General features: G+C 40.7%; 3 protein-coding genes across 5 annotated transcripts; all 3 read right to left on the reverse strand.

The window, feature by feature from the left end:
* Positions 1 to 1,400: 1,400 nt before the first annotated feature.
* On the reverse strand, positions 1,401 to 2,243 carry LOC130134757 (cysteine-rich repeat secretory protein 38-like). Its single transcript, XM_056302417.1, has one exon. The coding sequence runs from the start codon at positions 2,230 to 2,232 to the stop codon at positions 1,510 to 1,512; it is 723 nt and encodes a 240-aa protein (XP_056158392.1). The 5' UTR covers positions 2,233 to 2,243; the 3' UTR covers positions 1,401 to 1,509.
* Positions 2,244 to 12,213: 9,970 nt separating this feature from the next.
* On the reverse strand, positions 12,214 to 14,578 carry LOC115682310 (uncharacterized). The gene is made up of 3 exons (XM_030606496.2): positions 13,724 to 14,578; positions 12,526 to 13,056; positions 12,214 to 12,446 (listed from the first exon to the last, which is right to left on the reverse strand). The coding sequence occupies exons 1-3, from the start codon at positions 14,495 to 14,497 to the stop codon at positions 12,333 to 12,335; spliced, it is 1,419 nt and encodes a 472-aa protein (XP_030462356.1). The 5' UTR covers positions 14,498 to 14,578; the 3' UTR covers positions 12,214 to 12,332.
* Positions 14,579 to 15,716: 1,138 nt separating this feature from the next.
* On the reverse strand, positions 15,717 to 19,448 carry LOC115682364 (uncharacterized). Of its 3 annotated transcripts, XR_008814260.1 has the most exons (5): positions 18,500 to 19,448; positions 17,830 to 17,970; positions 17,437 to 17,688; positions 17,067 to 17,270; positions 15,717 to 16,370 (listed from the first exon to the last, which is right to left on the reverse strand). XR_008814260.1 is itself a non-coding variant. In XM_056302359.1 (4 exons), the coding sequence occupies exons 1-3, from the start codon at positions 19,277 to 19,279 to the stop codon at positions 17,073 to 17,075; spliced, it is 1,401 nt and encodes a 466-aa protein (XP_056158334.1). In that variant the 5' UTR covers positions 19,280 to 19,448; the 3' UTR covers positions 15,717 to 16,370; positions 17,067 to 17,072. The 3 variants fall into 3 exon arrangements, 1 of the variants encoding a protein (XP_056158334.1); XR_008814259.1 differs by having other exon boundaries at positions 17,437 to 17,970; positions 18,500 to 19,447; XM_056302359.1 differs by having other exon boundaries at positions 17,067 to 17,159; positions 17,437 to 17,970.
* Positions 19,449 to 20,415: the final 967 nt, after the last annotated feature.

The raw sequence follows: 20,415 nt of genomic DNA on the forward strand, positions 1-20,415 counted from the left end.
CTATGCCCACTCTCTACGACATCGTTAGCCTCACCAAGCCGCCGTTCTGGCCATCAAAGGCCTCGCCATCGCCAAGTCAGCCCACCCTACGACTCCCTTCCTTTATCATTACTATCCAAGCCCTCGTTGGTCTCTCTCTCGCTCTCTCTTCTCCTCCCCCCCCAATTAAATTTTTAGTTTGCATAAGTAAAGTGATTCTCGCACCATTTATTTGGGTTTCTAATCGATTCATAATGGATTAGTGGCTACTCTTAAACGAACTGAATTGCATGCCTAAATAATTTAATTAAAACCTCAAAATTGTGATTAGTATGAACTTGAGAGAGTTTACGCTAACGACGGTACCATCTCTTTATTGAGTAAATGTTCGAACCTGCTTAGTAATCCATTGATTTTCCCTTAGCGATTCACCTCTGGGAAGGTCACAACAATAATTTCCCCACCCCTCTCTCCTTTCTCTTCTTCGGGGGGAAGAACAGCAGAAGTGCCAAAAGTTGTGTACGGAGCTCACTTTAGTGCAAAAAGTTTCAAACGGATCACTTAAGTGCCAAAAGTTGTGAAAAACGATCACTTAAGTGCCACTTCGCCGGAAATCCGACGTGGCATTTTTTTATTAATTTCTCAAGCTGATGTGGCTCGCCGGAGGCTGATGTGGCATTTCTTTTTTTTTTTTTTTCCTTTTCTTTCTTTTTTCCTTTCTTTTCTTTTTTTCTTTTCTTTCTTCTTATTTCCGATGGCCGGCGTCCGGCCACCGGCCATGGCGGGCCTCGCCGGGCCTCGCCTTCCTCCGGGCAAGGGCCGGCGAGGCCGCCGTGGTGATATTAGAGCATGTGCCCACCAAGATCGAGTGTACTAGACTTTACTTACTCTCTATATAAGATTTAAAGAATTCCTACTGCATGGAACCAATTTGTTTTGGCCTTTTTAAAGTAAACACACCATTCATATGTAATACAATTTTTAAAATTGACGCGATTAGATATGTCAATATTTGGACACAACCCCAGAAATTCTCTTTGCCTATGGTATTGAATTGTCACAAACGCTAAACATGTTTCCACAATAATAAAAATAAGTTCCGCGTCAACCGTTCCATAAACATTTTTACCGACATAATATTGGAAAAATTGCGATGGAAGATGCTATGTAATTTGTAGACCAAAACGTTGTCGGCATCAGCTTGCGAAAGACCAGATTCTCTTTTACACACATATTATCACCCTTATGTCATGACAGTCACAAATTATAGACTTGTGCATAGCCCTGGCTATGTAATTATAAACATAATGTAAACATTTGTGTAAGAAACTAGTCAGAGCATATCGATGAACACATCTAATGGTTTAGAAATTTTTTGGCACGGTTCAAAAGTTTAGGACTGAATCGATATGAGTGCAATATATTTAGAACTTTATTGGGACTTTTCCCCTTTATTTACCATGTATTAGGCTAGGAACACCCTAGCTAGGGTATAATCAAACCACACTTAGGTCCTTGAGCTAAGGACTCTTAAACATTGACAAAAGGGTAAATCTCGTATCTAAAGTTGCAGCTCCCGCCAACCACTCGCCCACCTTCCTTCCCGTCGCAACAGCTCGGAAGCTCGCCGATTGCGCCCTCCAGACACTGCTTGCACTCAGCCGGCGACAGATCCCTCGTACACTGCACTAATCCATACAGCTTCGTCTTACCCCCCAGTCCCTTCTCTCCGGTCGCGTACAGCCTCGGCACCGAGTAGGCCGCCTTAGTCAGCCTGTTCAGCATCCCCCTTACCTTGCCATTGAACGCCACAGGGTCGCTCACGTCGTTCAGGTTCCACATGTAGAACTTGTTGACATTGTCGATCTGGCCGAAGAAGTCGGAGTCGAGGTACTTGAACATGCAGTTGTCGTACCAGATTACCGCCCCCTTGTTGCGCGGGCAGAGGTGGTGGATCTCGGTGCCAGCATCGGCCACGCAGGCCTTGCATACCGAGGGCGATGCATCGCCTCGGCACAGCGCGAGGCCATAGACCTGGTCTTGGTACTGGCCGACGGAGCCGAGGCTGAAGCCTGAGGAAGGGGTCTTGGTGTAGAGGAAGCTGGTGAGCTTGTCGAGGTTGGATTGGTACAGGCTGTTTGTGGTGAAGTTCTCGGTGGTGGAGCAAAAGTGGAAGAGCGGGTCGGCGCCGAGGGCAGCCCGGAGGAGGAGGGCGGAACAAAGCGGGAGCAAGACAAAGCGGGCCGAAGACATTGTTACTTAAATATGTGCTGTGAGATGAAGTGCTGTCACCTTAGTGCTGTGTCTGTGATGAGAATGAGATGAGAGTGTCGTTTGCATGCATTTATATAGGCATTGAGAGGATATCAGTGAAGGCGCCAAATTGCCATGGTTTTTGACCAAAGGGAATGAGTTTCAGAGGGCGCGACTTCTTCTTTTGCAGCTGGCATGTTCGATTTTTGGCGGGCAGATACATTGTTAAATCAGTGTTGGCGTCGTTGAAATAATTTGAAGGAGATGGGGGTTAAATCAAGTGGGATTAGCTCGCAGAGCACTTAGCCGAAAATGTGGGCTACGACCACTTGAGAAACAAATGTATTATATTCTATTACAGATAATTCGCTAAATAATCATATAAATTTTTGGGAGAGAAGGCCAATTGTCGCAAGAAATTGCCCGTACACTTGTATAATGAAGTCGACGTGGGATGCTTCATTATGCAATTGAAGGGTAAGTTATGCCTAAAGATGTAGGTCCGCTTTGGCTCATTTGATTCGTGCGTTTTTATCGGGCCGTTTGTTACTATGCCATAGCAAACTATAACCAAGTTCAATCCTCGACGTTATTGTTTTAATTCGTGTTTTTTTTCAAATATTGTTAGGAGTGTTTAGAGCTAAATTAAGTGGTAACTACGATTCTTACCGACCGTGAACTGGGTAATTATAGAATCGCATAGATTTGTGACTTTGAGAATTATTATCATTAAAGTTTGGAAGTATGAGATAATGGATCAACATACTATGTTGTAAAATTAATGCGGAAACCGATAGAATCTTGGAATTAAATTAATGCGAAATCACCAGAGAAATAAACAATGAACAATTAAGGACACTAGAGATTTATGTAGTCTGATTCGAGTATCGGTAAGTATTCTACGGAGAAAGCTAGCAGTAAATAATTTATTAATAAATAATTCAAATAGATGTGATGCTCAAAAACACAAATCACCGTGTTGGCTCAACTAAGAAGGGCCAAATTCCCTAAAAAACTCCCAACTTTACCTATTGTCCCAATTATATCCCAAACTTTTTTTGTCTTATAAAAAACCTCAAACTTTTACTTTTGTCCCAAATCTACCAAATTCACTTTTCGTCCAATTTTTTAATATTATTTTTTATTTTTTCGAATTTTTTTTATTTTTTCTTTTCTTTTCTTTTTCCTTTCCTTTTCTTTTTTTTTTTTGTTTCACCTTCTGGCCGGTCGCCGGAGGCGGGGGCCAGCGGGGGCGAGGCTCGGTCCCGCCGGCGTTGGGCGAGGCCGAGCCTCGCCGTGGCCGGCGAGGCTCGGCCTCGCCGTTCTTCGGGCGAGGCCGACCTCGCCAATTGCCGGCGGGGCCGACCTCGCCACCATGGCGAGGCTCGGCCCCGCCGGCCATTGGCGAGGTCGGCCTCGCTGCGGCCGGCGTGGCCGAGTTCTCGCCAGATCGGGCGAGGCTCGGCCCGCCGCAACCGGCGAGGTCGGCCTCGCCCAAAGAACGGCGAGGTCGGCCGAGGCCGAACCTCGTCGTTGCCGGGCGAGGCCGACCTCGCGCCTGCCGGCGGCCGAGCCTTGCCGGATGTGGCGAGAACTCGGCCACGCCGGCCGCCGGCGAGGCCGAGCCTCGCCGGCTATTGGCGAGGTCGGCCCCGCCGAACGGCGAGGTCGGCCTTGCCCAAAGAACGGCGAGGCCGAGCCTCACTGCCGCCGGCGGGGCCGAGCCTCGCCACCACGGCGAGGCTCGGCCCCGCCGGCATTGGCGAGGTCGGCCCCGCCGGCCATTGGCGAGGTCACCCGCCGGCCGGCGGGGCTAAGCCTCGCCGCGGCCGGCGGGCCGACTCGCCGCCCCGCTGAGCAATGCGCCGGACCGGCGACCGGCCAGAGGTTGAAGGTGAAACAAAAAAAAAAGGAAAGGAAAAAGAAAAGAAAAGAAAAAATAAAAAAAATTCGAAAAAATAAAAAATAATATTAAAAAATTGGACGAAAAGTGAATTGGGTAAATTTGGGACAAAAGTAAAAGTTTGAGGTTTTTTATAAGACAAAAAAAAGTTTATAATATAATTGGGATAAAGGGTAAAGTTGGGAATTTTTTAGGGAATTGGGCCAACCAAGAAGTGTCAACGTACGCTTCTTTTTCTTTCCTTCTGTGCGGCGCTTTTCTCTTAGGAAATGAAAAAGCAGCACCCCACAAATAATATATATTATGGAAGAGATGAGCCCTTATTTTGTTTTGTAGTGGGAAAGCTTTTCACTATTAAAAAAAAAAACCCTTGTGCTCAAAGAAGACAAGTGAGCAACAAGTTTCCTCATTTAAGTTCACTTCACGGTCAAACTTAGAGAGCTGTCAGATTTTGAACAAATTCGTATCTTTCGATGGATCGGGTTCCATACACGATTCAAACTCGAGACACAATTTAATAATTTTCCAGCTTAACTCGATATTTGAAGCCAAGTTGTAGTGTTCATCATTCATGCTGCTCTCCCGACACCTCAACTGACACTCAATCTCTACAAACACCAATTGAGCTCGCCAAAGGAACGGACTTGGTCATCATGTCCGCAAGGTTCTCTATCATAACAATCTTTTTCACAATTAATTTACCATTCACTAAAACATCTCGGATGAAATGGTACCTGATGTCAATATGCTTCGTCCGTTCATGATAAATCAAGTTATATGCTAGTTATCATAATGTATATTAACACTTTCGTGTCCTAACCCCAAAGTCCAAAAGCAAACCCCTTAGCCATATCACCTCTTTCGCTATAAAAGTAAGTGCCATGTACAATGACTCAGTCGAAGACAAGGTAATATGATCTTATAAGGACATTTTACAACTCACTGCACTACCTACTAGTGTAAAAACATATCCTACTAAAAATCTACACTCATCCAAGTCACCGGCATGATCTGAATTCATATAACCAGTGGTCTCATTGTCATTGTCATCCCTTCTGTATATTATATCAAGTCTATTATTCCCTTTAAATATCTAAGGATAAACTTCACTGCCTCCCTAATGAGCTTTACTAGGACACTTCATATAATAACTGACTACGCTCTCAGCTTGTCAAACCTAAACATAATGCTATTCACTACACTTTAATAAGCAACACGAGACATATGCTCTTCCTCCTCAAACTGCGGTAATAACTTATTGCAAAATTTAAAGTGCTTCGCTAAAAGTATACTCACAGATTTCGCTGACCACATGTTAAAACGTACTACAATATTCTCAATATATTTCTTTTGAGACAGACATAAAACTCCTATAGTCCTATTATGCAAAATCTCCATTCCCATAATTTTCTTTGTAGAACTTATATCTTTCATCATAAACTCAGCACTCAACTGCCTTTTCAGCACAACAATATCAAATACATTCTTAACTACTATCAATATGTTATCAACATATAATAACAGATATATCAAAAATTCATTATCCAATCTCCTAAAGTAATATGACTTTTCGAATAGTCCTAACTAGCAATGAAAGTATCAAAACGCTTATACCACTGTTTAGGAGATTGTTTCGACCGATAAATAAATTTCTTTAACAAACAAAAATGATCTTCCTTACATAGAATAACAAATCCCTCTAGTTGCCTCATGTAAATCCACTCCTCTAACTCGCCGTGAAGAAACGTCGTTTTTACTTTTAGCTGCTCCAGCTCAAAATCATGTGCAACAACTAATGTAAGTAATATACAAATAGAAGTATGTATTACTACAGGAAAGAACACATGATTATAGTCAATGCCCTCCTGCAATGTAGACCCCTTCGTAACAAGTCATACCTTATATCTCGCTACCTCGATACCAAGAATGCCCTCCTTCTATTTGTAGACCCATTAATTAGCTCCCTCTAATTCCGATAGAGTTATTCCATCTCTTCACTTACATTGCATAGCTACTATGATAACTCAGTGTTAGCCATTGGATTGGAGTAAAATGAAAGCTCATATGTCTCTACCTCATCACCTACTACAGTCAATGCATAAGAAATATTTAGACAACCATAACGTACTGATGATTTGATTTGCCTTCTCTCTCTACCTGTGACTATAGTATGTTGTGGCCTTATTGGTTATTCAGTATCACCAACTTCAGGAATTGCGGCCTCATATGCAATTTCAACATCTATTACCTTCGAGGTCTCCAGAGTCTTCACCTAAAACTCCACCTCACTACTGACACCATAATTTGTTTGCTCTACTAGTGGTGTCTCAGTGAATATTGTGTCGAAGTATTGCGTTTTCGTCGAAGATCACGTCTTTGCATTAGAAAATTGAGTGATCTGGGATCAGTGCACCACAACCGGTAGCCTTTCATCCATGTGCATTACCTGGAAATATGCACTTCTTCGCCCTCGGATCAAGCTTATCATCACTCGCATGAGCATATGTAGAACATCTAAATACTCGTAATTCTGAGTTATCAATAGGTTTCCCCAACATACTTCCTCAAGAGTCTTCCACTTGATAGCGGATGATAGATATCGATTAATAAAATAAAATACCATGTTCACTATTTTGGCTCAAAATTTCTTGCCTAGTATTACATGTAAAAGCATGCATCGAGCTTACTTTAGTAAAGTTCTCTTCTTCCATTCTACTACGTCATTTTGCTGTGGTGTCGCGGATGCTGTGCGGCGGCCTCTGCATCACTGGTGCTCTTTTCGACAACGATCACCACACAACTTGTGGTATTTTGCGTGTCAACTCTATCTCTCAGCTCTTTAGACAATCTCTTCTTATGTGCCATTCCTCATGACACTCAAAGCACTTCACACATCGCATTAACTTTTATGGCGTGATTTTGGTCTGCTTTTACCTCTGTTTCTACTAGACCCCCGATGGTGATCTCTACCTTGTATCACTATTCCCCATGCTATTCTTGTGCTAGATGACAACTTCATCTACCATTCCTTAGAAAACAAGGTAGATTTTACCTCTTTTGAGATAATAGTAATACGCCCAGTAATAGTGAATCAGTAAAGTGACTAAAGAAACTAACAACATAATGCCCTATTCTTCATCATCTAAGATATATTGATGTTCTTTAAATTCACCATAAGCTTATTAAACTCATCTAAGAGAGATCTAATAGACGTACATTCAATGTATCTAAACTAAAATATATTCTTTAACATATATAAGCAATTGTTCGAACTTTTCGTTGCATACATTGCCTGAAGTTTTGCCCACAACTCTGCTGCATCCTTCTCCTTGATCACCTCTATTAATACCTCATTTGATTTGCTTTCTCCATTAACTATACCTTATCAGCCTCTTTTATCAAAATTGACAACCCATCTTTGTGATCCAATACCTTGGCGAAACCTTAGGTTGTTAATAGCGTACGCATCTTAACTTTCAATAACTCAAAGTTGTTCCTCCCGTTAAACTTCTCAATTTTTTACTTTTGTTTAAGACATAATTTCAACAACATAAACTTCTAGATAATAATTAGATAAGTAAAAGCCCTAAATCAAAATCTAGAAAACCCGATCCTAAGCTTTAATACCAGTTGTTGTTAAATTAGAGTGGAAATTGACATGATTTTGTAGTTAAATCAAAGCGAAATCACTAGAGAAATAAATAAGGAATGATAAAGAACATAAGATATTTACGTGGTTTGGTCCGAGTATTGATACCTACTTCACGGGGAGAGCTATTACTGGGTTGTACTACTAAAACATAAAATGAAATCACATCTATATTAATTTAAAGAACATAAAAGAAAAAAGAGCTAGCAGTAAATAATTCAGTAATATTCGAAGAGTCATAATTATAATTGTTCACATACTCGAGTATTTTTCTCGTCTAGATTAAGCTCAAACCCACAATGCTTATAAAGAAATAACTCAATTGGATGTAATGCTCAAAACACAAATCATCGTGTACGGCTCAGCCAAGAAGTGTCTCTGTAAGCTTTTTTTCTTTTCCTTTGAGTGGTGCTTTTCTCTTAGGAAACAAAAAAGCAGACCTTCGCTTTTTATATCTTCCTATGACAAGCTCTTTTTTTAACCCCCAAATAAAATATATATTTATGGAAACGACGAGCCCCTTATTTTGTCTTGTAGCTCAAAAAAACCCTTGTGCCAAAAAAGAAAAGTGAGCAAAAATTTCCTAATTTAAATTCACTTCATGGTCAAACTTTGAGACCCATCAGATTTTGAACAAATCAATATCTTCGAATAGATTGAATTCCATACACGATTCAAATTCGAGACACGATTCATAATCTTAATCCATGAATGAGATGAAGCTGACATGGTACTATTTATACCATACTAATTATCAATCACAAACCCTATTCTTATAATCCATGAATGTGATGAAGGTACCTATACCTGTATATAATTTGGGTAGGTCATGTAGTATAGAATAATTGTTCAAAAAGTCCAAAACCTATTGTACAACAGTCAATTCAGTCCTAAATCTTTCAATTATGTTAATTTAGTTCTAAATCTTTTGACGATTTGCTAATATGATCCTTCGAAACTTGCTGAGGTGGACGTCGACCATCCTACGTGACATAGATGGCACTGACTTGGACATTAATTTTCCGAATTATTTATTTATTCTTTCTTTCTTTTCTTATCTAATTTGTCTTTTCTTTTTTCCCTATTTTTTTTTCTTTTTGCTTGTGGCCGGTTGGCGGTTCTGGCAACTACCACAAGTAGGCAAGGGTCACCCTCGCCGACCACCCCTTGCCCAAATTTGGTGAGGGCGAGGGCCGCCGAGGGGTGAGAGTCGGGGCGAGCCGCCCTCCAAGGTTTGGCAAGGCGGCAAGTGTGGCCCTCTTCCGGAGCCAACGGAAAAAAAAAGTAAAAAAAATGGAAAAGAACTAAAAAAAAACTCTAAAAATCATTTACATTAGCGTTGGCTATGCCACATAGAACTGCCACGATTGGCATTCACATCAACGATTTCCTCCAAAAATCGGTCGGAATGACTATATTGACAAATTATCAAAAGAGACTAAATTTGTACAATTGAAAGATTTAAGACTGAATTGACCATCATATAATATGTTTATGTTTTTAAAAATTTTCACTATGTAGTATTTGTATAAGATTGAGAAGGTTTTAGTTGTTTTTGCATAACTACCCCCCGAGAAAATTACAAATTATCTATTAACGCACTTCACTTTATAGAATTAATTTTTGGATAAATCTATCAAATAAGCTAGACTTATGGGGCAAATGGGGAAAAGTAAACATCAAGTTTTGGCTAGTTAGGCAAATACTACCTCAAACATATTTGTTTTCTTCTTGACATGTATCTTTCTAGAAGACAATTCGATGTTATATCTTGGGTATTTCTCAATGCATGTTTTCTCTTTCGGTCCAGACATGTTTTTCAATAATTACTCATCTCGAATGAGATCATTAGAAAATTCAATTCAAAAATTTAAACTAAAACATAAAAGGAAATCACATCTATATCAAAGGGATATAAATTTCACAAGCAAATAATGCAACATACTTTAACCAAATAAAAACGACATAAGAAATCTGATGAACGGGGCCACACACTCGAAATAAATTGGGATGGAAACCATATTAGAAAGCCCATTAGAAAGCTAATAAGTGGAGGGAAAATCACGTGTATATTAATAGAAACAACTATATTTTTTTTGCGGTTTCTTAATTATTGCTAGCGATCAACGTTGATCTGCAACATTAGCACATAAAATTATATAAATATTAATTGAGCAGGGCATATCCTAGGATGACATTCCATCTGACTGGTAAATTACGGTTACTAAGCAAATCAGAATTTTAAAAATCCTAGAGAGCTGGTGATTTTAGGTAATAACGCACATCTGTAGCGTCCTCTTCGTCGGCGCCGCTGATTATTTCAACTTCTTCTAATCTTGTATTGTGACTTCTTCTAATTTTGCTAGAAGTGATTTCATTTTTTATCATTTCATTAGGGTTCGCACCTTTTTCACCCTAACTATGTTTGGAGACATACCCTTCACTTTGAATGGAATTATACTTGCGAGTCCCACTTTAGCATGACGTTGCAACTTAAACATTTCCAATTGCAAAGAATAAGGTCATATATGAGGTCCGCTCTTGATTTAAACTTATTTCTTGAATTTTTGTTTTGTTTTTATTCTTCTTTTCTCTTTTTGTTGTTTTTTTCCCCATTTGGGACAAAGGCGGTGATCCTCTTTTCCAAAAAAAAAAATAGATTTTTGTGTAGATAGCCAACTAGTTATTGTGTTAATGAGTTACATATTTCTTTTTTTATTTTGTACTAGGAAACCATTATTCGAAAAATAACTTAAGCACAAGTTAGAGTGGAAGAATCATTTACTAGTTTAACGAATTCATTTGGTTTAAATAAAAATTTAATATATGTCATTACACTATAGTATGCGTATTCAACTTGCTAAACTTTTATTTTATTCGATGAATCTAACTGTCCAATTTTTATTTATTTCTCATGTCATCATTACACGATTTTTTACTGGACGTCTAAAACAAGATTAACAAATTGACAGAGTTAAGTACGGTAACAATTCTAAGCATTCATTATTGTCATGCAGATTCAAAAGAAAAAAATTCTCTAAACCGTTAATACATGGGATAGTCATCACTACACTTTTGTTTTAATAGATGTTTTAAAAAGAAATAATCAACAATATGACATATTAAATACATAAAAAAATTATAAACATCCGATATTATCATGCAAACTCAAAAGAAAAGCTCCCTAAAACATTATTTATATTGAGTGGTTAAAATACCAAACTATAGCGTAATGACATAAATTAAAGTTCCAGTTAAACCAAATGCGTTCATTAAAACTAATAGGTGATTCTTTTACTCTTACTTGTGCTTGGGTTATTTTTCAAATAATGGTTTCCTAGTACCAAAAAAAATATATATATGCAACTCATTAACACAGTAATCAATTAGTTATTTGCCAAAAAATATTTTTGGAAAAGAGGATTGCCGGTTTCGTCCCAAATGGGAGAAAAGAAGAAGAAGACAAAATCAAACAAAAAAAGGAAAAAAAAAAAAGAGGCAAGAAATATATCAAGAGCGGGCTTTACGTTTAACTTAGTCGTCATAATTGAAAAACATTTAAGTCGCAACAGCATGCTGGGATCCGTAAGGGATAACGTCGCGGCAGTGGTGTCTCCAGCGGGTGGGAAAACGCGAGCCTTTCGTTAGCTAGCAATTTTCAATTAGTAGTACTATAGAGCGCATCTTGCGCTTCCAGAGAAATGCGAATGAAAGCGTTGAATCGACCGAAACCCTTTGTCTCGTCCCTACTTCAGGAGGGTCATCCATGGTTTATAGGTTTGAAGTAATTGCAGATTCTACCCAAATCGCCAACCCCCACCACCGACGGCCGAGCATTTGCCATGTTGACCTAAATTGTTGCTGAAGTTTGTTTAACTTGTCTCGTGTGCTGATCCATGTTCACATGCTCACCATGTGACCGGATGTTTGTGTCTGGAATACGAGCCGAATCTATACAAGACGTTCTCCCGATTGATTCGGTTCACTTGTATGCGAAGACGCGAAGTCTTACATCTAGCAATAGTAAGGTACATAACCTCGAGATACGATGCTCGGCGTATCGTTTTCCAAGAAACGAACCTTAACTCGCGTTCATTTCTATCAGAAGCTCGTTACAGGTTGCGCATATCATAGTAATTGGCAATTTACCGTGTGCATCATCATAAATGATCTTCTAGATCTAAAATCATCAAAAGAGGCAAGACAGACTTGATAAAGCTATACATACTTCAGCTCTGGCATGTTTCTTCCATTCAACCATACCCATATTAACCTTCAAATTTCACTTGGATCATGATTGTAGACAAGATTCAAAACTTGAAGCTTAATTCAGGCAATGACATCTCCAATTTCCGTCAAAATCTTGGTACTATACCATTCCAGTGTATGTATCCCTCGTTTTATTGAATTTCATACTCAGTCCTGTCAATATAGTATATACTAGTTTATGATTCAAACCTTTGATTGAATACAAATCCGAAACACAGAAAACAGACGCTCAAACTTTGGAAGCAGAGGCAGAAAGGAAATTAGTCATATCTGAGACAGCTAAAGGTGCAGATAGATCAACTCTTCTTCTTTGCATTCTCTGATGGCAACGTCCAGCGCTTTGTTATTTGAGGAAGGCAACACACTGCAGCATTGCCGTCTCGGCGCCTGCAACTGAGTCCGACACACAAATACAATCTCAGTCACTCACTTCCAAACCAAGTCCAAACTTCAGTAAAAAATCAAAACTTACCTGCTTCTTAGTGAGGTCCATTTTGTGTGCGTATACTCTGATCTCCTTAATTTTCCTCGGGGAACCACTATCGTACGAACAATTCACATACGATCTCTTGTAAGTGGTCTTAATCCTGCCCTTGCTCTTGGATATCTTCTCGAAAAAGAAGATCGTGGGTCTGGCGCACTGATCCGGATGCAGTTCCCTAGTGTTGAAAACGTACGCTTCCGTGAATGGATTTCCCCTTCTCCAATGCCGGAAAGTCTCCACCACTTTGATCGCATCGGGCAAGTACACGTGGTTCGGGAACACTTGGATGGCGTATCCCCAGGATACTGAGATGGTCCACGAGAACCACCTGTCGTAGCAAACCGTTTGTTGCAGAACTCTCTGTGGGTCAGTGTTTGCTGCTCTGAAGAAATGTTGCAGGGCAGGGAGGGTGTTCATTCCGGGGAAGAGTGGGTCTATTTGCTCTAGACTGTGGATGGAAACTAAAGGTGTCACTGGATGCGCGGTCAGTAGACCAAGCGCATTGCCACGGATGTCGAACTGGGTCCATTTAATTTGATGATGCGGCAACAAAGTTGACGGCGGCAACAAAGTTGACGACAGCAACAAGAGTAGGACAAGTATTAAAACCATAGCCAAAGAGCAATGTTAAGTGTGACTTCAATATATATGGAACTCCATTTATCGTGGTAGAGACTATACATGGCATATACGTAGTTAATGAAAAGATAATGAAGTGACAGGCATGAATATACATAAAACGCTTGATCAATCAAAGCTTGCGAGCATAGGTATTTTTCACCAGTAGCAGATATGGAAAATCTTATTTCTGTGAGAGAGGGTGCTGATCTCAAATCACAGCATGTATCGCATTATATCATGCTAATTTTGTGCCGAATTACGGTTTTGAACTCAAGCATGCATTGTTGGCCAAAATACTCCAGAATGAATAAGCATCTCAACTGCAAAGCGTATGAGCAGACAGAATTGTTGTCCAAGAAACTCGAGATAACCAAAGTTGAACTGTAATGACTGTGTAATTAGTCATGATATAAGGCAAAGTTTACTTTTAGGGGCATCACAAGATGTAATGTAAAGCTCGAGCGCAGATTTAAATGATTACTTAGTGATATTCATGAAACAAAGCAGTCGAGAAAGATCGGCAAGAGGGCTCTTTTACTTGAATGGAATATAGAGGAATCAATACCTGATGGAAACCTGGCTCATGAATCATCCCAATTCCAAGCTCTGCCAAGCAAGCAAAGACCCGAGCGTCGCCCCCATAGAGATGAGCATACCGATCTATACATGAGTCGATTACTATTGCCAAGACCTTGGCAAGCGGTGAACTTATGGCAAAACCAGCTCCTAAAAATGCCATCTTATATCCGAATTCTCTGTTCTGCTCGAGATTTTCCGAGTTAGCCCCGATATAGTGCCATAGCCTATGGTCGTACTTCGAAAGAGTCTTCACTAAATTCTCTGTTATAAAAATGGTGTTGTCGTCCCCAAAGACGTACCATCGAACGTTAGAATGGTTACGGGCCACAGCTTCTAGGACCATGCGGGCTATACGGATCTGAAACCTATGCTGTGCTCCATGAGTGTACCGGAATTGCGATGTATCTTCGGATACACACAAAGGAGGAAGAGAAGAAGTGTCCTTGTAGGAATCAGCATTTGGAGGCAGTCTGTCAAGAAAGGCGCAGCCTCGCATAGTGCTCGAGTTCCACCAGAGCTTGACATACTCCTTGCTCTTAGGCCACGAATCTTGACTTGTGAAGATGCCGAACACAATATGTTCGAGCTTCGTCGGAGTGGATAACTCTTGCAAGGGCGAGTATAGAGACGAATACTTGGAAGTAGATAGTATGAACAGTAAGACGAACAAGTAAACAATCAATATCAAAGATAAAACTTTTATGAGGTTAATTAACCGAGATGAAGAGGGGGTTTTGGTAGGAGACTGCACAGGTTGCATTTTAACAGCACAACACAAAACAATGTTGATCTTCGCCCCCTTGATGCCAAAAACATCACCTTTCCCAGTGATTGGAGAGAGAGAGAGAGAGAGAGAGAGAGAGAGAGAGAGAGAGAGAGAGAGAGAGAGAGAGTGGCAATCTCTATCTACAGATGAAAGAGCCTTTTGACTGCTAAAACTTCAGACCAGATTGATTCAAGTCAACGGTCTAATTGAGTGAGAAGATGGAGAATTAGGTTCACACAATACTATGGCATTGAAACAAGCAGCAAGTTTGGGTCCAAAGTCTAAAACAATTGCTTAAAGTGCACTTTTACCAAACTTCAGAGCCATCTACATGTGCAGATCCAGACAATCAGGCACTTGTATTGGAGGAATGAGTCCAGATTCAGCAACTCCGTGCAAAAGCAGTCGCATCAAGCCATTTGCTCACGGTATAAGGATTTTATTTTAGTACTAAACAACTAATTGACGTTAGGAGATAAAAAAACGGGTTAACACCACTAAAAATCTCAAATTTGAACATTAATATGATAAATTTATTCCAAACTAATTTTTTGATCACAAAAAACTCCAAACTTGTACACATGTGATAATTTTACAGTCCGTTAATTTCCGTTAAATTTTACCTTCATATTTCTGAGTTGGATGACATGTGATAGTTGATAGGTATACTAGTTTAGAATTTTATCCTCCGTGTTTATCACAGGTGTATTAGTTTGTGATTTTTTGTGATATTAATCCAATTTAACAAAGAGTAAATTTGTTGCAAGTATACCAATTTGGCGTTTTTTGTGGTAAAAAAATTAATTTATGATAAATTTATCACAGATGTACCAGTTTGAAGTTTTTTGTGATATTAACCTAAAAAAACAAAGATGCATTAGAGTAATTACAAACATAAGAAATTTACATATGTTAAGATAAAAGATCTCAGTCAAAACCTACCTTCAGATGCCATTTATTGCTTACACTAAATGCAGGTATATCTGGCATCTGAAGCAACTTTTATTGAGTTTTGACACATCAATTAATTTAAAGTACAGGATCTTCTCCAAGTAACAGGCTATCTAATGAAATACACCCTCAAAGGAAAAATCGAAAATCCAAGGCAAAAAACAGTGTACGAGATAACAGAAACAGCTCGTTCCAAATTTTAAGATGCACGGCAAATAACCAACAGAAGATACAAGGCAAATAACTAACAGAAGATGCAACAAGAATGGAATTCATGCCCCCAAATTTGAGAGCTTATCATTGCCATATCCACAAACCAGAATATTCATGTGTAGCAAAACAATCGACTTAGTATAGATTGCACCAATCGTGTCAACTTCTAAATTTCCAGAGCAACTTATTTCAATCAATTGAAAAACATCAGCTCTTTCGCAAAATTTGGAAACCATTATATTACATTGCTCAGCAACGCTATGCCTCTACTGCACTGCAACCTCGCATCCAATCTCTTCAGACGATTCCTCCTTAAGATAAGTCATAAGTCAACGAGCAAAATAGCTTTCCGCCTTCGAATCACTCTTGAATAGCCTGTGCAAGAAGAGTCAACCCGCCTTTCACCTTTACAACCCAGCCCAGCAGTCTGCGAGCGAGAGATAATTCGCTCCAAATGCCCAGCAACACAAAGCACGGATGGCAGTGCCTCCAACAGTAATGCTAGTGATACAAAGGCCAGTCCATGATATCGATTTACAAAGTGATGGGTATTATAACAAACAAGAGTCTGCCACATCACTGTGTAAACTACTAATCTACCTCGAAGACCTAAACTAACGGGAGTTCTTGCGACATGCTGCCTAATATGTCTCAAGCACCTTCACTCTATCTCTCCACAAGAAAGAATCTTCTCATTCTTGACCTGCACACAGCAAGAACCACTTGCTATAATAGTAGATTATGGAGAGAGAGCAAGAGAGAAGAACCCAATAATTACTCGTTTCACAAGTTGCAGATATCACCAGACTAAAGTTATTAAACACACTCACCATCTCCACTTAGTGTTTAACTAATGAAAGAAAAGGCTTCACTGGCCTCTCGGATTTGGCATATGTATTGATCAAAGATTTGGAATACCAGTTCAATATATAAGAACTTTTAGCCCAAGATAAGGAGTTCATCAATATATTTATTTCATCTAGAAATAAAAATGATCAAACCAATATTTCCTAATATTTTTTAGATGAAGGAATCTCACGAAAGTTGTGTTTATTTAATCACATAAGTCAATAATACATGAAAGTTATGTTCAATGAGAAGAATAAATCAATTGAAGCCAGTAATCTATGAAGGGGATTTAACAAGCATTGCTTCATCCATTCCTAGATGAAGTAGGACAGAGCATCGATTGTTGGGTGTCTACAAAGTCATAATCTTATTAAAGTCTATTATTGTCACATGAATATAACAAACTGAGTTCAAATTTTCCTGGATGGATGACTCTTAAGCCATCGTCAACATGATTTTGCAAACCACACCATCTTCACCATTATTAGCAACAATTAATATCAAAATGCATGAAGACTTGCCTCTATGTTGAAAATAGCAACAGACTTACAGTTTACTATTTTGACTTTAGCAGCTCCAAGATAGTCATGAGAGCTGCTTCAGCTTCCAGTGAGGAACTCTTCATTGCTCCAGCAGAAGCCAACTATAAATGCATTGAAATAAGTTCGTTATCACCGCATTTTCTAATATGGATAACCATCAATCCATTAACGATGGGTAGAACGTCACAGCACTGACGACGCAGGGCATTCATCTGAAAAGAAGAGGGAATAATAACTTGTTAAGACAACACAACTCAATACAAAAGGAAAATTCATTTAAGCGTTTAGGATATTGCTAGTGTTAAATTAGACAAAATAGGATGTCTCAGATATAGAGAGCTTTCAGATGAAACGAATCCAAATCCATAAAAGATCTACCTGTTCAATATCATGCTCTAGCTTCCTTGAAAACACAGTGATCTTTTTTAGATTCTTCAATGTGTTTCCTCTGATACAATGCCCGACGATCTGCCCCTCATAGTTGCTCTGGACACCATTCTCGTCAGATAAAATACTATGCAAAAAGAACGTAACAGGTCTTTTGCAGGGATCCTTGGGAAATTCCCTCATGTTGAACATATAGTGACTTGAACCGGCACTAATACCCCTTCTCCACGGTGTGAAGGTTCTCTGCAATGCAAGGAGGTCCGGAAGAAGCTCATTGCCCTCAAAAACCCGGACAGCATAGCCCCACGAAACAGAAATAGTCAACAAATTCGTACGATCATAGCAGACACTTTGTTGCAAAACCCTGGCAGGGTCAACACTTACAGCTTCAAAAAGAAGCTCCCAACCTTGGGTTCTATTCATGTCAGGGAAGATTGGATCCACCGCATCCAAATGATGAAGGGACACCAACGGTGACAATGGATGAGCAGTCAACAAGCCAAACAAATTCCCTCGCATATCAACCTGCAATGCATTATTGTTGTTCAAGAATCTATCGGGCCTGACGTGCCCCTAACCTCAGATATGTCAACAAAAATTATTTGGATAGTACATTGTCATTGATCATCGCACAATACACAACTTGCAACATGTATGACGTGTAACAATCAACTGAGACCCCCACCACAATTCAGTGGGCAGCTAGAATTCAAAACATCATCAAGTAGCCTTTGATTCCTCAATTACAATGTACTTAAATGTTTATGATGATGAACTTTATAACTTACAAAAACAGCACTTTCCCAGAGCGCTAACGACTCATTCAGACATCATTCGGTGATCAGAAATCTAAACCAATGGTAGCACCGAGCCTTTCATTGTTTGATTGAACAAATTCTTGTACCAAAGTTAAACTTCACAGTTCAGATTGGTATTGCAGTAACTACTCTGTACACTGAATTCAAATAAACAATAACAAGCTCTATATTAATTTGCTTGCCAAATTCAACTCGATAAAGATAAATATTGCATCAAAGACAACAAATTTGGGTACCTGATGGAACCCGGGCTCATGAGTCAAGCCGACCCCCAACTCCGCCAAGCACGAGAAGATCCTGGCATCGCTTCCATACAAATGCGAGTACCGCACAAGGCACGAGTCCAGGACCCGAGCCAACGCAACCGCAAGTGACCTACTTATCGCAAATCCACCGCCCCCGAAGGCCATGTCGAACGAGTGCTTGATATTCTGCTCGTAGCTCTCCGAATTGCTCCCAATATAGTACCACTTGGTGTGATCATACTTGGACAGCACACTGACCAAATTGTCCACGAAGAACACCGTGTCGTCGTCCCCAAACACGTACCACCGGACCCCCGGTTCGCCCCGGTCCACGGCCTCCTTGACGACCCGGGCCACCCGAATCGCCGACCGGAGGCCCCCGGGGAAAGTGTACGGGAACCGGGAGGTGTCCTCGGAGACTACGGTGGGGGGGAGGTCCGGGGCGGGTTCGCCGCCATCGGGGAGGCGGTCGAGGAAGGCGATGGCGCGGGTGGAGTTTGGGGAGTACCAGAGGCGGAGGTAAGTGCGGCGGCGGGGGAAGGAGAGGGAGGAGGAGGCGACGGCGAAGAGGAGGTGGCGGCGGGAGGTAGGGGTCGCGGGGGTGGCTTGCGGGGGGAGGACGGGGGGATCTTGGAGGAGGAAGGCGGCCCGGCGGTAGTTGGAGAGGAGGAGGTAGAAGATGCAGAAGAGGGCGAGGGCGAGGAGGAGGTTCTTGAGGCGCGACGGCGAAAGGGTCTTGAAAACTGGGCAGGAGGATGAAGAAGATGGCATGTCGCTCTGCTCCGAGGTTGACGACGGTGGGTGGATCTTGATTCGGCGGCGTCGGATTTGGCAAGTCTTGAGTTGTTCTGGGTGGATCTGGAGATATTTGAAAGAACAGTGGACGGAGGAAATTAAGCAGGGTCGGACCCAAGTTTGTCTCGTTTGCGTTGGTTTTCTCGCTGGCTGCGGACACTACGATGCGATGTTTGTGTCTGGTTCTGCGGTATGGGTGAGCGGTGTCCGGTCCCATCCAAGAATCGGAAACCAGACTAGAAGGATCGGTTCTCAATTTTTAGGATTTAAAATCGGACCGGTTAGTCTTGAAACCATGGACCGGATCGGTACGGTCCGACTTCAATGGAACCAATCACTTATTTATTTATTAACTAAGGATATGAAATAATAACCTGCTGAAATACGACAAAAGCGTTATTCTTAATAGAATGTCTTAGGCAGAGCCTCAGAGGTGAGGGCGAGAGTGAATTGGGGAGAGCTTCGGTGATTAGGATTTCTATTTTTTAATCTAAGAGCACTGGAGTGTCTTTTCTTTATGGAAAACAGCAGGGACATTTGCCGTAAAGGTAAACTGGTAAAATGCTTTCTATTTTTGTCATAAAATTTTAAAAAATAAATAAATAAATTTTTCTGAGCAAAATAAATAAATAAATATATTTATCGATCCGATCCGGTCCTGTCAATCCGGTTCCCACCCTAGAACCGATAACCGGACCGTCTGGAAATCGGTTCCACTTTTAGGAACCGGGAACCAGATCGATACTCTCGAGAATTGGACCAAACCGGCCGGTCCGGTCCGGTCCAGTCCCGGTTCAGGCAGTTTATCATGCTCACCCCTATTATGTGGCTCTTGGAGCAGCCCAGATCGGAACTTCATATGGGCCTGTTGTGTTTCTTGCACTGTTGCTGAATAAAAATTACACCTTTCTTTGCAACCCTTTTGAGGAAGATTGACACCAGGGCTTTTGTAGTTTCTGTTGGAAGTTAATATTTCCCCCTTGTCTGTCCGGAGAGCTTTGAAACTCAATCATAACGTCAAGTCATTTCACTTCCAAAAATGATTTTTTAGCAGCGATTGGCACGTGCGTGTGAACGGACGTCATTACACCTTGCGAATCATCTTATGTTTT

Source organism: Syzygium oleosum, unplaced genomic scaffold, assembly GCF_021117445.2.
Source record: "Syzygium oleosum isolate NSW1041296 unplaced genomic scaffold, Sole_v2.1 Sole_v2.23, whole genome shotgun sequence".
Lineage (NCBI taxonomy): Eukaryota > Viridiplantae > Streptophyta > Magnoliopsida > Myrtales > Myrtaceae > Syzygium > Syzygium oleosum.